Here is a 21,215-nt window from a genome sequence, read left to right as displayed (position 1 = left end):
TTATAATTTAAGAAACTACATTTCCAAAGGCCCTGGCAACATGTAAGGTAACAAGTTACTATGTGTAATTATCTACCCTCAAGTAAAGACTATAATTCACAGAAGAGTAACTCCTTGCTACCGGGTTTGAGACTCAGTTATTTTATAAACTATTCAGCTATCTATATACTATCACCTTTTACTAGTTCTCCCTAAATGGACTCCATAAGCAAAACGCAAAGTATACTATAAGCTCTTGTAGCTCCAAAAGAGACAGGGTTGAAACAAATCCCAGGGTAGAGATTTAAAACGTTTAAGATGTACTATTTTGAGCCACAATATCTTAAAAAGTGGTCTTTGAGCTTTAGGCTTATTTTACTTAAAGAGCTAATATTTAATTCCACATAATAATTTAATGTACATATAATATCATGTTTGTCCTCAGTAAAACCATGCCCTATTATATAGTTTAAGGAATAAAAATTATAGTACACAATGTATAATCTAAATATCATACCAATTTTTTAATTTATAGATCACAATTCACCTAATGGTCACTAATTCTGCTAAGATTTTAAAGACTGTTCTATACTCTAGAAACTTCCCTGAAGTACCATCAAAAGACTAAAGCCAGACTATTTCTTTCTATGCTTTGATGCTACACTGTTGGCATTAGCTCTTTACACCCACATATTAGTTTCAGCAATCAAAATAGTATATACATATACCTATATATTAAATGATAGCAAAGCACAATTACAGATATTTTAAAAAACAGAAAGATACAGCCCTATTTTAAAAAAGAGAACACAAACACTTTACCATCAACTAGTATTACAGACATTGTAAAATTTATACTGATAAAATTTCTTTCAGGAATTAAACTCCAGTTGTTTTCAATCAAAACTAAGTAAGGTGTGTTGGTATTTAACATTGTGATCTGTTACAAGTAGCTGGCGAACAAAATACGTAATACTAAGCTTTCAAAATTTGTATGATGAAATCTGCTTCAAATTATTAAAAACTAAATTATTAAATCAACTCTTTTATTGTATACCACTGTGTTCTCTAAATCTGAGTTTAGTAATAGTGAAGAGAGAATAAAAGTGAGAATTTCAGAATGATTATCATTAAGAGATGAGTAATATTCTATAATTGAAAAATCCATGAAACAACATAAAACGTACAAATTAGTAAAAGATGCCTACTTGACAACAGAACTTACTGTTGGAAGCCTCGAGAGGAAAAGCTGAAGTAAATTCACCAAAACTGCAGCTAGATGAAAGCATTCTAAATGCTGGACAGCCAGAAATTATGTAAATGATGGAATTTAAAGAAGAAAAAAAAAGAAAATTGAAAGAAAAGTCTTTAAGACAATACACAGAGTTAAAAGTTGAAAGAAAAATAATCAGATCTAAAGGAGGGTTCAATGAGATTCTGAAAACAATACAGTTTATGGGAGAGTACTCAATGCTTAAAGACCGATTCCTGCACAGAAAACTATTTCCAGTCCGATTAGAGTGACTGTTCAATGATCTCCTTTTGACTACCAGTATTTATCTTCTCAAGCTTGCTGCCCTGAAAATTACTTTTATTTGTATGGAAGCGATCCTTTATTCAATGTACTCTGTGAATTTAACAAATTTTTAGCACTGTAATGCTCCTGTGCGTAAAGAAATTTAAGGAAGATTCATACGCAGGAAAAGGAAGAGAATAGACACTGTGAATTAGACAACACACCAGAAAGTTAAAAAACAAACAAACAAACAAAAAAACCAGATGAACATAGAAAAAAAGATTTCAGGTTTCCCCAGAGCTTTATAAGGATAGAACTATTTGAAAATCAAATAATTATAGAATTTAAGTTTAGGATAATTTTTCAAACTACATCTAGAGAGTTTTGTGTTTCAAAGTAAACATTAAAGCATAATGCTGGAGAAGCTCTACCTGTAGTTTGGGGCTGAAAAGGAGAGTGACTCGCTGTGGGGAAACCTCCAAAATTACTCGAACCACTAGACTGTCCAAATGCATCAAAGTTTGCAAAATCTGCATTTGCAGAATTCTGAGCTGTAAATGGTAAGGAACAATATATGTTAATGAATATGAAAATTATAAATGAAAAATATGACAAATGAAATTTTATGAAAAGTTTCTGTCTCACAACTCACTTTAAAGAGAATTCATTTAGAAATCAAATCTTAAATCCTACCAGTGTTTATTTAACCCAGTTTCAAGCAATTCATTGAAAAGTATCCAAAATTTCCCCCAAAACACTTTGTATAACGATAAATGTGTACACAATACCCTTTGAATAACCTCAGGAATAGTACAGTAAAAGTGATTCTATTAAAGGACACTCTAAGAGCATTAAATACATGAGTTACAGTAAAGCAAACAGAGATGTAGGATATAGATTACATTCTGGAAAATTCAGATTTAAAATGGTAGTAAGTGATTCATCAGCTATGTGAATCTAAAATAATGATACAAAGAAGGTTAAATATTCTTTTTGGCTTTTTTCTAAGTTTACAACTATTTTACACCATGGCATATAAAGATGAAAAAATTGAATGTTTAACAACAACATGATTGTCAAATAAATCAAAGATATCCACATTCTGTTTAGAAGCCTGCCATTCTTCACACATACTAAAATTTGAGAAATGATGAAAACAGTAAAATTTATAACATTAGTGTACTTCAGACTCAGTGAAAAAGACCAACTGCTTTTTTCCCCACAGATCATCAACATAAGAGCAAATTTTTAGGCTTCTCTAAACTTAAAATATGTAGCTAAGTAAAATAATTCAGAAGACTTTTTTTTAAAGGCTAAAACGGATGCTGAATAAACTTTTTATAGAGAATATGATGAGAAGTGGTTGGTATGCAGGAAAGGGAATGCTAAGTGGGAAGAATGAAAAGCATGCCCAAAAGATAAAGGTTAAATGCCATCAACATAGTAAAAGTCAGCCACTTTAAATCCTTTGCAGGCAATTTCACTTCAAGGAAGTTTTCATAAAGGAATAATCTTGTAAATGAATATGGCTACATCTAACAACTAAACAACATATGTGTTTTATAGTAATAATGAAAAAAATTTAAAAACTCAAATGGCCAGTAATGAGGGATCACTTAAATATATTATGAAACATCATACAAAGAAATATAAGGCAGCCATTTAAAAAAAAAACATATAGAATACGTAGTCCTATTCAAAAATGCTTATGACAAAGTAAATAAGATAAACAGGTTAATAAATTCCAAATACATTTTCATTTGCCAATTTTGTTAGCGTGGTATCACGGGCACAGAAAATCTGCATTTTCGTTAACAAAAGTAGTGAGTTTTCAGATTGGTATCATTTTCTCCTTTGCTTAAGTTTACTAGGCTTTTGCAATAAATATGTATTCTAATTTAGACAAACCAAAAAAAGTTACTAAACAAGAAATTTTCTACTAACAAAGTAAATTATTATTCTAGGAAGATAATCAGGAAAACTTATAGCATTTTATGTAATTACTCTTTTGTGTCTATCTGAAAGGGTATGACTGCAGCAGGGGGAAATGCACCTAAAGTAGACCTCCTTTTACTAGACACCTCCTTTACTAGACACACTTCCCTTCCTACGTCCTCACATCCAGCACTTCTGAGAGGTGGAAATGCTGTGCTATATATACATATCACTGCTCATACTTTGTTCTTGAAAACCTTTTTAAAACACATTTGTCCAAGCTCTCAAACATTACACAGAGGTATCTAAATTAAAAGGCTGCTTATCATGTAACAAAATAAATTTTGTATTTTCTGGACACTCTGAAATCTTTTGTTATTATTTCTAATTAACATAATAAGATTCAATTTATCAGCTGAGATTTTACTTTCCCAAAAATAAACACAATGAAAGATATACTAATAAATAATTAAAGGATCAATATATTGAAAAATATTTTGAAAGAAATATCGACACAAGTTTAAATAATAAATATAAGTTTAAACCCAGTTACCATTTAGTATAATCAAATAAGTTTGTGAAAAGGGAATCCAAAATAATCAGAGAATTCCATCCTAACATGAAAACTGTACAGTCTTGGACAAGTCCCTCAATTGCTCAGGCTCCACCAGTTTTTTCACTAGCAAAACAAAAGGATTCACTAAATGACCTGTACTTGCAAATCCAGGAGTATGACTCTATAACTTGTAAGACAACAGGAATAAATTTTTAAGAACTGTGGAATACTAGGCCCAGAAGAGGAAAATTCTACTAAAAGACAAAAGAAGTCGAATATTTAACATATAGATAATATAACCTACAACCAAAAGAATAAAAGAATATGGTATAGGAAGTTCTCAAATTTAGAGTGGGTTATATTACAAAAGACAAGTTCTAAGTTTCCTGAACAATTTACCTCTACATCTGTGAATAAATGAAATGCATCTATACATTGGAGAAAAAGGAATTAGGTCCCTAAGCTGGTTTATCACTTATAACCTCGAATATACGTGAATACGTAGTCTATAATAACACATACTCTATATTTAACTTACATTTAGACCATTATAGGGAAAATATATATTTTAACATGTTTCAAACATCATCAGGAAACAAATCAGTTCAACGACCCATTTTGTTAGTCAAGTCTATTTTATCACATTTGTAAACACTGGTGTTTTCCAACTGGAGCACCAAACACGTTAATCAAGTATCTATTCATTATAGCAAAGCAGGACTTTGTAATACTTCTTTCGCAGTTTTTATATGGAGACATTGTACCTACTCAGTGTCTTCAACAAATGGTTATAGTAACTTTTAAAATTGATAAGTACTGTCGAATGACATTTTAGAAACCACAATTCTAGAAATTAAACACTAATAAATTCAATAATAACAAAAATTACTAATCTGTAACCTCAAGCGATCTCTGTACAAAGAAATATAAACTGAACAGAATGTAACAAAACAGTAAAGATGCTTTTTAAATATAATCTTATCTCAAAAAGCACAAAGAAGTAATCTCAGTTTAAGAATTTAAGGCACTAAAGTTAATGAGCCTAAATCTGAGAATTGTCTTTCCTCTCCAGTGAGATAGGGTACTTATGAGAAAGGAAGATAAACGTAGAGACCAGAGACAGAAACTGACTGCCTTCATCAAATTCAGCTGAATTTGTTTCACCTACGTATTTAAATTCTTTTTCATCAACCCCAACACTTAGAACACCGCACATTAAATAAACAAGCTTTCTTGCTTCTCTTAAAATCAGTGTTAATCTGGTAGTCCTGAGGCTGTATATCCATGTGTCAACAGGGGATTAGAACATCCCCCTTTGCATGTGGTTCCTTCCACAATGCATTATATTACTCACTTGTGTTAACTGGGTGGCAAGACAATGAAGTTTAACATCCATCCCTAGTACAAGGTGTGACAAAAATCAATGACAGTTTATAGTTCATAGGTTTGTGATAGGTTTACTACCAACCAAGCAAAGTTAACTATTAAATTCTGTAGGTTAATTATGTTTCTAACTGAGTAAGTACTTCTGTAGAAGATGACTTTTCCTGAACACAGCAATAATCCCACCACTGATACACATCCTCACATACCACGTCAGCCAGGATGTTCAGAGGAAGGGTGAAGACGTCTGGCTTTTAAGCCATTAAACTATCTGGAAACATAACAGGTTTCCCTATAAAATAATGCTAACTAGATTGGCATATCTGAGTAATTATCATTTGCTATTAAAAGTTCCGTCATATCAATCTGTACACGAGAAAATTTTCACCTTAAAAGGTTTTTTAAGAGGTGCCTGGGCAATTCAGTTGGTTGGGCGTCCAACTCTTAGGTTTTGGCTCAGGTCATGATCTCCTGGGAGACTCTGCTTGAGGATGCTCTCCCTGCCCCCCTCCACCTGCTGCATGCACGCTCGCTCACATGCCCTCTCTCTCTCTCTAATAAACAAATCTTAAAAAAAAAAAAAAAAAAAAAAACCTTAAAAAAAAACCACATGAAAATTTCAGGGTGCCAACTCAGCTATCAATGACTTTATATTTGTGGGCCATACATGGAAAAATAAAAGATTCGGGGTTCTTATAAAGGCTAGGGAAAAAGAGAATGGAAAAAGAGGAAATAAATGAATAATTTTATTAGCTTCTTCTTGTAGCATGTGTATATATTTTATTCTGGAATCAAATGGAGTTTTTTTTTTTTTTAAAAAAAGGTGATTTGAGTGTGCATCTGTAAATAAGAACTTTAGGCTAAAAAACTACTCCTCTTAGGCAACCTGACCCAACTGACATGGTTATTAAACTATATCCTCACAGACACATCTTTCCTACCATTTCTATCACATGTGGAAAAGAGACAAAATAGTTAAGATCTACTATCTTCTAACAATCTGATAAAATTACAGGTTTCATTTCTTTCCTTTTTTCTTTAACATATTCTACAATTAAAAAATGGCTATTATTTTCAAAGAGCATTTTAAAGGAGTTACTGATGCTATGAGTAAAATCATGCTACCAAGCAGCTTGTAGAGCTGCAATGACCTGTGTAACTATTTCTGGTTAACAAGGCTACCTGTAAGAATATAGCATTAATTCCCTGAATGGTGAATATTCACAAATTGCATTTAAAGACAAAAACATAAGGGAAACATGAAATAAGTTGCAAATTTACAAAAGAGCTTGGTAGTTATCAGTCACTTCAAATTATGTATCAGTAAGTGTAAAACTGAGATAAATGCAAACTATTCATGAATTACAGAAGGCTTACTCTATATTCTTTGATTCTTCAACTCCTTTTGCCAGCATTCAAAAGCAACAGGGGGCAACAGAGAGCTGGGGCTCCTCTTTGGTCACAGGAGACTGGCTACCCATCTGGAGGGTGAAGGGGAAAAAGTCTCTCCTGGTTTCCTGGGCTTTTCGCTGCATAGCTAACACAGAAGGGAAACCTATCACAGCCCCAACATCTTAAGCTTCCTGACCTCTTACCCTTCTCAGTACAATCTTTGCTGAAAAAGAGATCCTCTTCATTCTAGGATCCCTTTCTAAAGCAAACACACACACAAACATATGTAAGTTACACCATAATTTCCTTCTGTAGCAGGCCGTTAGAAAATCCTTTCATTAATATTTATTTTTTTCTCATTAATATTTAAAAGAAAAAGTTCCTTTAATGCTTGCTAGAAAGAAATGTGGCTGAAGAGCAGCTTTTCCATAATTTTTCGAACTATCTTAAACAGTACATTTTGGATGTGTATGTTTGTGTGTGTGTGTGTGTGTGTATATGTTACACTTTATACCATTATTATCCAACTATATAAGCCAGGTCATCAAATGAAAAAGCCGAACAGCATCACAATCTCACAGGTGAGTAAAAGAAGGTAAAATAAGTTCTAAAATACAAATAGGAAATCAATTCTGTAAGTGCTAGTTTTTGCTATGCTCACAAAATAGTGAAATACAAGTTTCAGAAAGATAGTTGTGAATTTTTCCTGATTATATAATTAAAGTTATGGAAATCAGTGACAAACAATAAAAAACATTAGCTAATACCCCATACAGTCATGCAAAAATATAAAGCAAAGTTTCAAATAATCAAATAAAAGGGCTACAAAATGACTAAATCAATTCTTAATTTTAGTGCTCCACATTCGGTTTGATGCTTACTCAACCATTCACAAATGCAGACAGGTAAATTTTCTGTTACATGCACATCAAAGCTTACTGGCATCCAAAAGATTATTTCATACATATCTCTGATACATACAATGTAGGCTTTCAGACCGTTTACATCAGACCTTATTTTTCTTTTTTTTTTTAATTTTTATTATGCTATGTTAATCACCATACATTACATCGTTAGTTTTTGATGCAGTGTTCCATGATTCATTGCTTGCGTATAACACCCAGTGCTCCAGGCAGTATGTGCTCTCTTTAATACCCATCACTAGGCTAAACCCATCCCCCCACCCCGCTCCCCTCTAGAACCCTCAGTTTTGTTTCTCAGAGTCCATAGTCTCTCATGGTTCGTCTCCCCCTCTGATTTTCCCCCCTTCATTTTTCCCTTCCTACTATCTTCTTTTTTTTTTTTAACATATAATGTATTATTTGTTTCAGACCTTATTAAAAAAAGTAGAAGGAAGCATAAAGAAACAACTCTAAAGACTGACTCCATTCTGACTCCAAAGCCTATTTCTTCTCACCACATTATGCCATTTCACTGTCCATTATCATTATTTACTATTACAATTAGAAAGGCACAAATGACTTCATCTATACTTTAATAATCAATTTTTAAATATTACTTAGGTAACTGCAAGTTTTATATTCATTTACAAAACAAAACTCCATAATTTCTAATTTCTGGTGGTGAAGTACATTTAACTCTTTGTAACAAACATGATAAGTCTGGGAATAAAAAAAGAAGTCCTATCTTTTACAGCCAACCTGAAGATACTGCTACTCTAAAGATGGGATAATATGAACATCAATAAAGATAATAATGACAACAGATTTGAGATGTAGCAAATGTTAAATCTATGAATCCATAATGATATGAAACAAAAAACAGATCATTAAAATATGGTGGGGTTTCAACTCATTCTGATATGTGACTGGTCAGAATCAGTCATATATTAACTTTCCTATACAAATTATACCATTGGATAACCGAAGATTTTTGAAGAAATATTTCAGCTCATAAATGAAGGAATGATAAATTTAGAATATCAACATTTTGCATAATGGACCCAGGCATGGAGCATCAACAGCTCACATTACAAAAACAGAAACCATCAATAATACGTGCCTCTTAAACTGTAAGTAGCAGGTTTGCACCCCGCCAAAAGAATCACCTGTAACAGATCATATATCTAGAACCAACTATCAATGTATAGAGAATACAAAGAGAGGAACCTGTTAAGGGACCCCACAGTGGTACAATCAATAAATTCAGAGTAAAATCAACTACATACTCTACAGGACAAATAACCTGATTTCTTCAACAAATAACAGAGGAGAAAATAGAGATGGAGGAAGAACCCACAGATTATGTGATATATCTCCCAAGTGCAGTGTGTACACCTTATTTGAATAAACTGTGTGTGTTTGTCTGAACTGGAATGGAAAATCTGAATAGTGACTAATTAATAATGATAACACTACTGTGGTTATGTTTAACAAAGTTCTTCTGTTTTACAGATACATATAAAATATTTAGGGATAAACAAATATATCTAAAATTGCTTCAAAATAATTAAGAGGAGCAATGTTAAGGAATAGAATGACAAATGAAACCAGATTAGGCATAAGCAATGAGTACACAACGGTTCTATTATCTGGTCACTTCTGAATATTTGCAATTTTCCATATTAAAAGGGTGAAAAAATACATTAAAAAGTCTTTCCCCATTCTTCTTTGGAAAGAGGTCATGTCAGTATCTGACATTAAGTATATAATCTCTTCTGTGATTAAAAAAGCACCAGGGTTACATGGCTACATATTACACGTCAACAGCTATGAGGGCCCACCCCTCAATAGAACACATTTACTGATATTTAAGCTTTAAAAAGAATGGACGTTTCTCAGTGCTATATATATGCATCTGGCAAAAAGCTGTTGGGAAAAACACACGTACCTGCGTGACTGTTGAAATGTGCAAAGTTAGCAAAATTGGCTGTAGCTGTTGACTGAGGTGCTGGAGCAGCAAAGATGTCTGAGCCAAGATCACTTAAAAGGTCAAACTGCTTCTTTTCCTGCTGCTGCCCTTGAGAGCGACCTACAACTGGAGACTATAAACCACATATTAACTATAAAGAGCTTCTGGTCAGATGTGCTACATTTTCTAATACTATTTCCAATTCACCAAGTTTAAAACATAGTTTTAAAGATTACATAATCTTTTATTTGTAGTTTTGAATACTTTGCGATTTTTTGAAAAGCACAAATTTTCAACATCTATTTCCAAATTATCTCTCAATTCTAAGTACAAAGGCAAAGGCAAAAAAATACTGTATTACAACAGTTGTTACACCTTCTAACACAAGGCAGACTTACTGCTAAGAGAGCAAAGGTAAGACTTTCACAAAACACATCCTTTATATGATGGGAAGAGTACAACATACTGACTTAACCCTTCTCTTTATTTTTGACTCAAACCTCTTGTGAAAACTGAGTAATTTTATCCAGATGCCCGAGTGCGCATTATTAAAAAGGGTAGGCTTTCATTCAAGGAGTACTCTGCCTCAGAACCATTCTTGTGTAGGGCAGACGTTGTAAAGCCAGACAGGAAAAAATCTGTCACAGCTCAGTCAATTGTAATAAAGTGCAGAAACACTAACTTTTTTACCAAGTTATGAAAAGACTTCAATCTGTTTAGTTTTTTAAAATGAGGTATGTAATGCAAAGCCACCTGTATTTCGATGATAAACATGCTTCACAACCAGGCAGGGAGAAAATTCTACTGCTTAAGAAATTCCTTCTTGTAAAAGTCCATCACAGAGACTATACTGCTCTAACTCTGATGGTCCCCCTACAGTCAGGTTTTACTACATGTAAGTTGTATGACAGCTAGCTATTAACGACATTCCTGCATACCTTTACAAACCTGTGGAGCATTCAAAGAAACTAATCCGCATAGCAGAAGAGAACAAAAATACGCACCTCCCAACCACTTAACCAAGGCTCTTGGAATGTATTATCAACCCTCAGGACAGAATGCTGTTGGCATATGGGTTTATGCTACTGTCTTAAAGAACTGTCAAATTCACGATGCTCACTATGCTCCTGAAGCGGAAGCCTCTACAAAGCCTTCAGACCACTCACCTGACTAGGTGTGCCCTTGTTTAAGTGCAGTGCTGGTGCTGCATCTCCTAAGAGAGACTTCAGTGGTTTGACCTCCGGTGTGCTGCTTGTGCTGCTGGCAGAGGACCCCGAAATAGATGCATGAACTGACGCCACCACTTTGGCTTGTTCTGGAGGGACGTACCTAGAACACGAAAAATTAGGCAGGCAGTTACCTAAGAAAAACGCAGGGAATACTATGCTTAAAAATGATAAACTTAAAAAAAAGGTAAACTTAATCCTCCCTTTTTTACGACTCTATTTCAGCATTAATCTTACTTCAAAACCCTCTTGGAATTGATAGCTTAAGACTGCACTTTATTGAAATACTCAGAAAGGCTAATAAAGACTAAGCACAAAACTTGTTTCGATTATTTACTTACAATTTTTCTAAGAAAATAAATAACTTTTTTTTTTTTTTTTAAGCAAAAGAGGACCTATAGTTAGGCATCATGATGAACAGTTAAAACTCTAATTTTTTAAAAACTGAACTATCATAAGATCATAAATAACATTTGGGAAGAGAGCGGAAGAGTGGGAAAATATTTATTATATTACAGTTAACAGTCTAAAATATAAAAGTCTATTACAAATCTAGGAGAATAAGATCAACAATGCAATTTTTAAATAAGCGGAAACAATTCACAAATGGAGACATAGAAATGAAAACACTTGTAACCTCATAAAAATGCAAATTAAAATTTCACATTTACTCCAAGCAAAATTTTATAAATTTTGTTATTTCCTACTAAAATATTATAAATAGATATGCTCTGTGTCCCAGAAGTACAACTTCCAGAAACTTCTCCTTTGGGATTAATTGGATAAGTAACACAGATACATGTGCATGCATGTTATCACAGCTCTCTTTATAATTTCAAAAAACTAGCTACATATCAAACATTCATCAGGAGAAAAATACTTAAAGGGGTTATGTTAACATTTGTGTAATAGAATGCTACACAGCTACTCTTGTTCTAACACGGAAAGATGTCCCTAAGACTACAGGTCTTTCAGGTTTGATCTCAGTCATGTAAGTACAAGATTTACAGGAGGACGAGAGTAAAGAAAGGAAAGAGAGGCAGTAAGAACATAATGCCCAAACACTGCCAATGCTAATCTCTAGGGCTGGGATCACGCGAGAGCTTTAGTTCTCTTTCTAGGTTTTGTCCCACTTTACCCTTCTCTCCACCCCCACCCCCCATATCACATGGGGGAGTAGGAAAACACAGTGGTTAAGAACACCTATATATTCTAGAGACAGAGTTCAAATCCCAGCTCTACCACTCAATAGCTATGAAACCTAGGGCAAACTACTTCACCCTTTGTGCCTCCAATTTTTCATCTATAAAATGGAGATATAGTTGCTAGGAGGTGTAACTGAGTTAACATTTGTAAATACTTAGAACAGTTCCTGGTATAGGTATATTAGCTACTGTTAGCTCCTATCAAATTATAGAATAATGACAAACAATACACTGCTTTCCCAGTAAATGGAACAGATGTGATATGAAAATGGAAACAGGAAGTTATGCTTTCCCATAATCTGGTGTATTCACTGAGGATATCAAGTTTTATCAAAGGATAAAACCAGATAATACTATTTGGTTCAAAATACTCATCTGACTAAAAGTAAAGAAGCTAGGCTTGTGTAGCACAAAAGTGAGTTTGAAAACTGATCTAACAATTTCAAAACCCCTTCAGATCTAACACAACAATAACCTCAAGGTGTTAAGTACAGTGAGGATTTTTAGGGAGACTTCATTTAGATAGTGCTTATGTCATGTTAAAAACCCACTGCACTGCTCTCTCATTACATGTCCCAGGGATGCAGAAGTGTGAGTTTAAAATGCACAGGGCCTGGCCCACCTGACTGTGGGTCACTCCCTCTAGGTGCCCACCGTTCAAGTATGTATTTGTATTATTCTTGTCATTACTACCCAGTTTCTCAGGAAGTAACATGAATTATAATTATTTGAGGTTTACAGTAATTTGGGTTATAGTCTGAATTACTAATTTTATAATTACCATCATAAATGCAAGAAGGGAATCAATGGTTTTAAATCTATTAAGTCTTACTCATGCACCCTTTTCTTTTGCTAGTTGAAAAATAAACCATCTGAAATCCCAGCTAAATTCTATTCAAACTAACTTTCTGAGCTGGTAAAACTGTTGGGAAAATCAAAATTAGGCTATAGCTATGCAAGGAGAAAGGTCTAACTATAGGATACAAGATCTTGGAAATTAAGAGTTGAAATGAAAGAAGGACAATTTTACACTCCATTTTAAGAGAATCATTTATGCCACCATGTTTTTACTATTACTCCACCCTGAAAGATTTTCTTCTTTCTTCAACTAAAATTTTACTAGTATGGGAGTGCCTGGGTGGCTCACTCCGTTAAGCGCCCAACTTCAGCTCAGGTCATGATCCCGGAGTCCCGGGATCAAGCCCTGCATCAGACTCCCTGCTCAGAGTGGAATCTGCTTCTCCCTCTGCCCCTCGCCCGGCTCTCATGCTCTCTCTCACTCTCTCTCAAATAAATAAATAAAATCTTTTAAAATTGTACTAGTATGTTTTTATCTCCCTTCATACTGAACGCATCTAGTGCCGCTGAATGTAGCCCCTGGCTGTGACTAATCTTGCCTTGCAAAAAGTAGTCTCTTCTAGAAAACAGTAAGAATCCAAAGTTCGCAGAGCACACATATCAAAGCCACTTCTTTCTACTGTGCTCACTGAATAAAAATAGAGATATGTCACCCATGAACCATAGCAAGTACTCCCTCAGGATGCCCAGGGTTAAAATACAGCTCGCTCCTCGGGAAAACAAGAAACCATTTACTTCCTCCTTATCTATTCCCCCCGTTTGTGACTCTCTCCTTAATTTTCTTAACCCCCCAAGAAGGAAATATACACCACTGAATAAAGTCTTAGTAAACTGAATTAAACTGTGTTCATATAGCTAAAAGTGACGACTCCAGAGTAACTGAATATAGTTTTATAGACGTATTTCCTGCTCTGCTTTTTAAAGGGCTTTACTAGCTATATGTCCAACCTGTTTTAACTTCTTTTTAAAAATTAACATCTGATGGATTTAGTCAGGGGAGCATAAACGTTCCCTTCTTAACCAGGTAGTAAAATGATTTCTTGGGTGAGAAGTGAGGATATTTCGATCAAAGACTTACTGCAAAATGCAATTAAGTGGATGGATTACTACACAAGAGCTTTAGCATAGTGCTTAGTATATAAAAGATGCCAAATACTTGCTAAACGAATGACGACTTTAAGAAAGAGGCTGTATAAAACTACAATGTCTTGAGAAGCTAATAGGACTACAGAAGGCTTAGAAGGAAGGATCCCTAACTTTCCAAAAAAGGGTAGGAGGCCTGGGATTAAGGAACAAGCTGCTGCTAAATACAGGTGACTTAAGCAGAAGTCAAGGCTTTTAGAAACCAAATCCAATAAAATGCCAGAATATAACGAGGATCTATCTACCTACATACCTATTTCCTTATTTCCTATCTACCTATTTCCTTCCTTCCTTCCTTTTCAGATTAACCTTACCCATAATTAATGTGAGTTTGGGAGCCTTTGCTCTAAATACAAACTATTCACTCACCATCTTTTCTTTTCATACTTTTCTTGTAGGAACTCTTTCACTTTTTGTGGATCCCTGAAGTCTGGAATTGCTGAAGATCTATCATCAAATAATCCTAGCCAAATCTGTTTACAGACCTTTGGAAAGAATTAAAAAAACAAAAGTGTTAATTTCAACATCTTAACTTAATGAAATTTTAAGGGAAAATTAGGATTCTTTCAAAAAGCTAACCTACTTAATACCACTCCTTTCAATGAGAATATTTACCACAAAGAAAAATGAAGAAGCAACGAATGAAGTAAATTTTATATATCCAGTCTGCAATAAAATCTTAGCAACAGTATTATAAAAAGTAACACCTCACAGGGAAACAATTAATGAAATGGGATTTGAGGGGATTTGGGACTTTTTGGTCTTGAAAAGGACCATAAACTGTAAGCCCTGAACTAAGTCGTATACTTTTATAAACCTCAGTTCCTTCACCCATAAAACAGAGGAATTAGACCAACAGCAATTTCATGGATCTTTGACAGATTTAAAAATCAACCAAAAAAGCGGCGCCTGGCTGGTTTTAGTCAGTAGAGCATGTGGTTCTTTCTTTTAAAAAAAGATTTATCTATTTACTTATTTGAAAAAGAGAAAGCGCGCACACTTGTGCATGAACGGGGGGGGGGGGGGGGGGGCGGCAGCAGAGGGAGAGGGAGAAAAGAGTCTTAAGCAGACTCTGCATTGAGCATGGAGCCAGAAACAAGGCTCAATCTCAGGACCCTGAGATCATGACATGAGCCAAAACCAAAAGTCAGACGCTTAACCAACTACGCCACCCAGGTGCCTCTAGAGCATATGACTCTTGATCTCAGGGTCATGAGTTAAAGCCCCATGTTGGATGCAGAGATTAATTAAAAAAATAAAAAATAAAAAGTACTAGAATCATAAATAAGTATAATAACAGTAACAAAAATACAAGGCAGATACAACTCTAGCTTTATAATCACCTCCTATGCTTTCTTACCCCTAATGGCTAAAAAGTAAGAATCTAAGATATTTTAACTTTTTAGAAAAATTACAGAAATGAAATGATGCAGAACTCAGAACACAAAGAGCAGAGAAATATAAAGAAAAAACTGATAAGGTGGACTTCAAAATTTACAACTCTTGCTCTTCAAAAAAACTTAAAAGAAAAAATGAAAAGGCAAGCCACCAACTGATAAAAAGTACTGGCAAAATGTGTTAAGAACCTAAAAGAACGTGAATCCAAAACACATTTAAAAGTTTCTAAAACTCAACTATAAAAAACTTGTAAAAGTGGGCAGAGAAGTTGAACAGACACTTCACTAAAGACATACACATCACAAACAAGCAGCCCCAAATCACCAGTCACGCAGAAAATAAAAACGACACCAAGACTCCACTACAAAGAAACCCATAGATACCACTAAATGGCTAAAAATAAAAAGATTAACCATATCATGTGTTGGTAACAATGTGGAACAACTGGAACTCTCAAAAATGTTAAAATGTACAATCACTTTGGAAGACTGTTGACGATTTCTTAAAAGTTAAATATATACCTACCAGATGACCCAGCCATCCCACTTCTAAGTATTTACCCAACAAAAATAAAAAACACATGTCCACACTCAGATTTGTATACAATGTTCACAGCAGCTTTACAGATAATAACTCCAAAGTGGAAACAACCCAAAACGTTCATCAACAGGTTGAATGGATCTATTTTGGGAGTATCCAAGTAGGATACTATTCAGCAATTACAAGGAATAAATCATTGATACAGGCAACTGCATGAATAAACCTCAAGATAATTATGCTGACTGAGAAGCCAGACCCCCCTCTAAAGTACATACTGTATATGATTCCATTCATTTATATTTTAGAAAATATAAACGTATCTATAATGACAGAAAGCAGATCAGCAGATACATTACAAATAGCCACAAAAAAACTCTTCGGGATAATGAAAATGTATGTTGTCTTGTCACTATAGTGATGGTTTCACATATATAAAAATTCATCAAAATTGTATAGTTTAAATAAGCACGTTATTGTAATTAATTATTCTTCAGTAAAGCTATAAGAAACTAGTCCACAAGTTTCCAAAATTATATTGTTTTAAAAAATAACCAATTATTACACTGTGAAAAGAACAGTATCTAGCTTCAAAAAGCCCGACAAAGATTTGAGGAATCAGGATGAAGAGCAGCAGCCACCTCTCAATCTTACCCTGCTCCCTGAAGTGGGGAAGGGGCAAAGAGGAACCAGAAAAAGGACTCACGCCTCTCCTCTATCTGGACCCCAAGCATGTTTCAGGACAACTCTTCCTGTGGTTCCCTCCTACTCCAGGCGCAGTACAGACACTATACCATCAGTAAGGCAGCAGAGCTGACACACTTAAGTTCTAGGCTAAGGCACAATCTCATTATAAAAATTTTCAGTGGCAAAGCCCAAGAAGCGCAGACACCCAGAAATGGTGATGCAACTTACTGCCCGAAATACTATCAACCCTGTAGAGGGCCAGTTTCTCCAAAAACTATTTAACAATTTAAAAGGAACCACATGGGACTCTCCTTAGTCAGAAACCTGACTAATGATTCTCCAAAAATGTAATTTTTGAAAGATGCTGTGGCTTTACAATTACGTTTATAAAGGGGGGATTAGAAGTTTCTAATTCTTCTATCTTAAAAATTCCCAAATGAGAAAACAAGAGACATGGTAATCATTTGCCCAAGGCCAAAGAATTATTAACTGTAACTGACACAATTAGTTCAGGACACTTTATGACATTTAGTCTTTACATTCCAAAAATCCCCATTAACTACCATATACAATTTTTTAAACAACGAATAGTGAATAAATAACAAATACACAAATAAAAAGAAGATGGGCTGAAGAGAGATCACTAAATTACTGTCTTGGCACTCATCATGGTGATATAAAGCAAAGATGACGTACGTGATGGTAAACTTTATAGACAGCTGGCCTTAGCAGCCTGTAGGCCCTGCCACTCAAAATTCTGAACTGGTGCAGTGCTGCTCTGGCTCGCTGACTGGAAAAACCATTAAAACTGGCTGCTCTGGTCCACTACAAATTCATGCTATCTCACTATCAAAGCCCCTTGATATTGGTCAGTTCTTATTTCTGACTATGTTACCCCACAATAACTATTTTCTATATTGCTCAAAATCCTGAGTGAATTACTAATAGAGCAAGCAGTACCGAGGCCTGTGGTCATGAGTATTAAAATGCAACCAGGCATAAAAGTTGTATGTTTCCCTCCAGCCTCATCGGGTTATTTAGGTACAAAGTAGTCAAGTGTTGGCTTTAATCAAGGTAAAATACAACAGAAGTTAAAAAGGAGTGGTTATAACAGACCATGGAATCTAAAGTGAGAAAAACAACGATACGATGAGGATGATGGACAACAAAGAAGGTTAGGTTCAGGGTGTAATAAAGTTGCTGGGAGCTAGAAATTAGAGGGAATGAGCTGGGAAGAAAGAAGTGGGGGTGCTCAGAGAACAGGATGTATGAACCTGAACTCTGAGAAGTGATTCAGTTACTGATAAATAAAAAGTCTAAAATAAGATGCAAGATTACAGGAGGTTAAGAGGTCAAGGAATTGAGGCGGCCAAATTATCTATTATTATGATAATCATGTGCTTTATCCATGCAGATACTGAGATTGGGAGAAATGATTAACACTAGTAGAAAAAAGACATTATGTAAGGAGCTAAAATCTATAATGAATGAGGGGCCTCACAGGTATGACTGCAACAAGAAGCCACAGCAGTTGATAAAATCTACTTGCACAAGAAACATGCGGCTGGGGCCCCAGAAACACCACTGGGGAGCAAGAATGAGACTGAAAAGCCAACACCTGAAAGAGCTGCACTCATGATGTAATTAGTTTTGATAATCTCTTTGAGGGAGGTGGATAATCAGTTCTAATTATAGAATAATGTGATGGCTAGGGTAGTTCAGAGCCTAGACTAGGGAATCAGACAGCCTGAATTTGAATTCCAACTCGGTTTAGTAATAGAATCTGCTTCACAGGGATGGTGGAAGGGTTAAATGAGTTAATAGGAGTTTTCTTCTCTGGAACAGGCATATATGTGAACTTTAACTAGTATTAGTTATTATCACTTTCAGAGGTGGGTTATGGAATAGTAAAGTGAGCAAGGGCTGGGAAGTAGAGGTCTCCTCAAGGAACACAGGAAACTATGAGTCTCCCTTCTTTCCTGGTACAGACAGAATCAAAGTTGTCTTGATAATCTCCCTCCTCCAAACTTATTTTTTTTTTTTAACATTTTATTTATCTGACAGAGACAGACACAGGGAGAGAGGAACACAAGCAGGGGGAGTGGGTGAGGGAGAAGCAGACCTCCCGCTGAACAGGGAGCCCCATGCAGGACTCAATCCCAGAACCCTGAGATCATGACCTGAGCTGAAGGCAGACACTGAGCCACCCAGGCACCCCTTCTCCTCCAAACTTCTATAGCAACTTTGTACCTCTCACATGAGATTCATTACCAACTGCCTCATATTCAAATTACTGCACGCGTCTCGTGTACTTCTGAATTCCCCACAATGCTTAAAAAGATGGGTTGTGCCATAGTGTGTGTTCAATAAACATAACAATAATGCTCAAAACCACACATCATTTATTTTAAAATAAAATTACATATCAGCCAACAGAATAAACCCATGAAATTGTCAGGATAATTTTCTCCTTATTCTAGTGCTAATCCACTTTAGAATTGCAATCATAATAGTCACTGACAGAACCTAAAATATTTTAAAGCGTATTTATCAGTCAGGGTTGCCACAGAAAACAGGTGGCATACTCAATTTGGGAAATTTGAAAAAAGTTTAATAGACTATTTACAAAGCACAGAGGCTGTAAGGAAATCACATGAGTATAGTTCCCTGCATTAGTAAGAGCAGGGCCCAACCCTACCCACTGGCAGTGAAGGGAGGAAGAGAGGAAGATGTCAGTAACCTTAAAAGGAAGAGGGCTACTTAATAGGAGTTTGACCTTCAATGGAAGGATGCAAAAAGGATACAAGAAATCTCACAGGGAAGAAGAAAGTAAGTATTTTAACCTCTCCCTCTTTCCTCTCTTTGATCTGCTGACAATGTTACCCATCAGCTAAACCCAACTGGAAGCCAGGAATCAAGAAAGCCCATCTGTGTATCCAGATAAGCCAGCTGCCTGGAGCCAGGGCAGGGTAAAGACCAGAGCTAGAAAGGCAGATGGAAGCTCTCCAGCACAACACCCAAACCAAGATAATAAATATATGCAGTGCAAGCAATTTAGCAAACTAAATTACGGACACCAGAGATAGGAAACATCCATACTAATTCTCAATTACTCCTATAAAAAAGGAAGGGTAAGAAAACAGTGCTGCACCAGGCTTGAGAAGGAAAATAGCTAAGGGCAGAGATTACAGCTTTATGATCCCCTCATGGGACAGCAAAACAGAGCAGAAATCTGTGTGAGAGGCAATTTACCTTTATTCTGACAAACTCTTATTTTCACAAAGAGGATGCAAAGAATAAACATTGTGACTAGCCTGTTTGCAACCTCTAGGTAAAAGATAAAAAATAAGGAAAGGACAGAAAGATGCTCTGGAATTAGAAAATCTTTTTTCATTAATCCAATCTATATACATCCAACTAGACTTTGTCTTTTCACTCCTTAGTGGAGAGATGGAGGATTATTGACTCCATGTAAGATATAATTACAGCATTTGATAATATTGCCCATAAAATACAGAAACAAGTCATAAGAGACTTAAAGAAATGAAAAATTCACGAACAAGTAACTAATATCCACTCTAAGAACACAGAAAAACTGAACAGAAATAAATATTAACAAACAGGAAATCCCATTAGAAGCTCTCAAGAGAGATACCATGTATCATCAATATATTATTTTACCCTAAAAAGAAGAAAAATCAGTTTTTTGCCTTAATTTGCCCTAAAAATCCAAAATCAGAAAAATATCGCGAATACATGTCATGACTCAAGTTAAATACTGGAAAAATAAGTACATTATTAACATTTCCTATACCCATCCAACCTACATTAGCATGACTATGCTAGTATTTCTAGACTGGAAGGTATTTCTCCATGATAGCCTATCTAAAGGATATATATTAATTAATAATACTTAGAGAAACAAAGACACTATTCATAAGACTTACACAAGAGAAAGAGTTCTCCATGTATATATCTTTTTAGGAATATATGGTATATTCCATCTTAAAGTTTGGTTTTAAAAAATGTGAAAGAATTAGAACATATGCAACTGATTCACTGAAGAGGCACTCACAAACTTTATGTGCAGATAACTAAGAGACCAGAGCCTGGTGAACCAGACACATAAATGGATATGTGAGGGAACAAGACTTATATCAAATCCAATTTATTTAATCTTAGGTTTTTCTTTTTTTAATTTAAGCACAAACTACCTTATAATGGCTACCTTAACATAAAAGTAAATTCTTCACCAATTTAGACTCCAAAGGAGCCAACCTCTGATTAACTCTACAGACTCCTCTTCTATCCTCACTCTTCCTAGCCACACAGGCCTCCTCAGAAAGTCTTCCCTGAACATACAATCCAAAGGGGGCAACATCCCCCACACCAAACCTCATATATACATTACTACAACATATTACTTACTTTCACCCCCTTTGTCTCACAGCTTCTAAATGTAAATTTCATGAGGCAGGAACCTTCTCTCTGAATCACCACTATTTGTATTTTCAGTGCCTGACACATAG

General features: G+C 35.1%; 1 protein-coding gene across 34 annotated transcripts in view; it reads right to left on the bottom strand.

Moving 5' to 3' along the window:
• The window catches only part of AGFG1 (ArfGAP with FG repeats 1), a 108,106-nt gene that overhangs the window by 50,142 nt on the left and 36,749 nt on the right, over positions 1 to 21,215 (bottom strand). For 29 of the 34 annotated variants that reach the window (XR_010410316.1, XR_010410324.1, XR_010410317.1 and 26 more), the window contains exons 3-6: positions 14,434 to 14,549; positions 10,799 to 10,961; positions 9,612 to 9,765; positions 1,927 to 2,046 (exon numbers count right to left, since the gene is read on the bottom strand). Coding sequence is in view for 17 of the 34 variants with exons in the window: in XM_064587159.1 (XP_064443229.1) it covers positions 1,927 to 2,046; positions 9,612 to 9,765; positions 10,799 to 10,961; positions 14,434 to 14,549 (553 nt within the window). In the remaining 17 variants the exon portion in view is untranslated. Of the gene's footprint in view, positions 1 to 1,204; positions 1,277 to 1,926; positions 2,047 to 9,611; positions 9,766 to 10,798; positions 10,962 to 14,433; positions 14,550 to 21,215 lie in introns of all 34 variants that reach the window. The other 5 variants (XR_010410326.1, XM_064587163.1, XM_045867810.3 and 2 more) reach the window with 4 other exon arrangements.

The sequence above is a fragment of the Mirounga angustirostris genome, unplaced genomic scaffold (genome assembly GCF_029215605.1).
Source record: "Mirounga angustirostris isolate CCGP_5_RB_7025 unplaced genomic scaffold, mMirAng1.0.hap1 SCAF_3, whole genome shotgun sequence".
In the NCBI taxonomy this organism is placed as follows: domain Eukaryota; kingdom Metazoa; phylum Chordata; class Mammalia; order Carnivora; family Phocidae; genus Mirounga; species Mirounga angustirostris.
The sequence above is the reverse complement of the archived record's forward strand: the minus strand, read 5'-3'. Positions and strand labels throughout refer to the sequence as shown.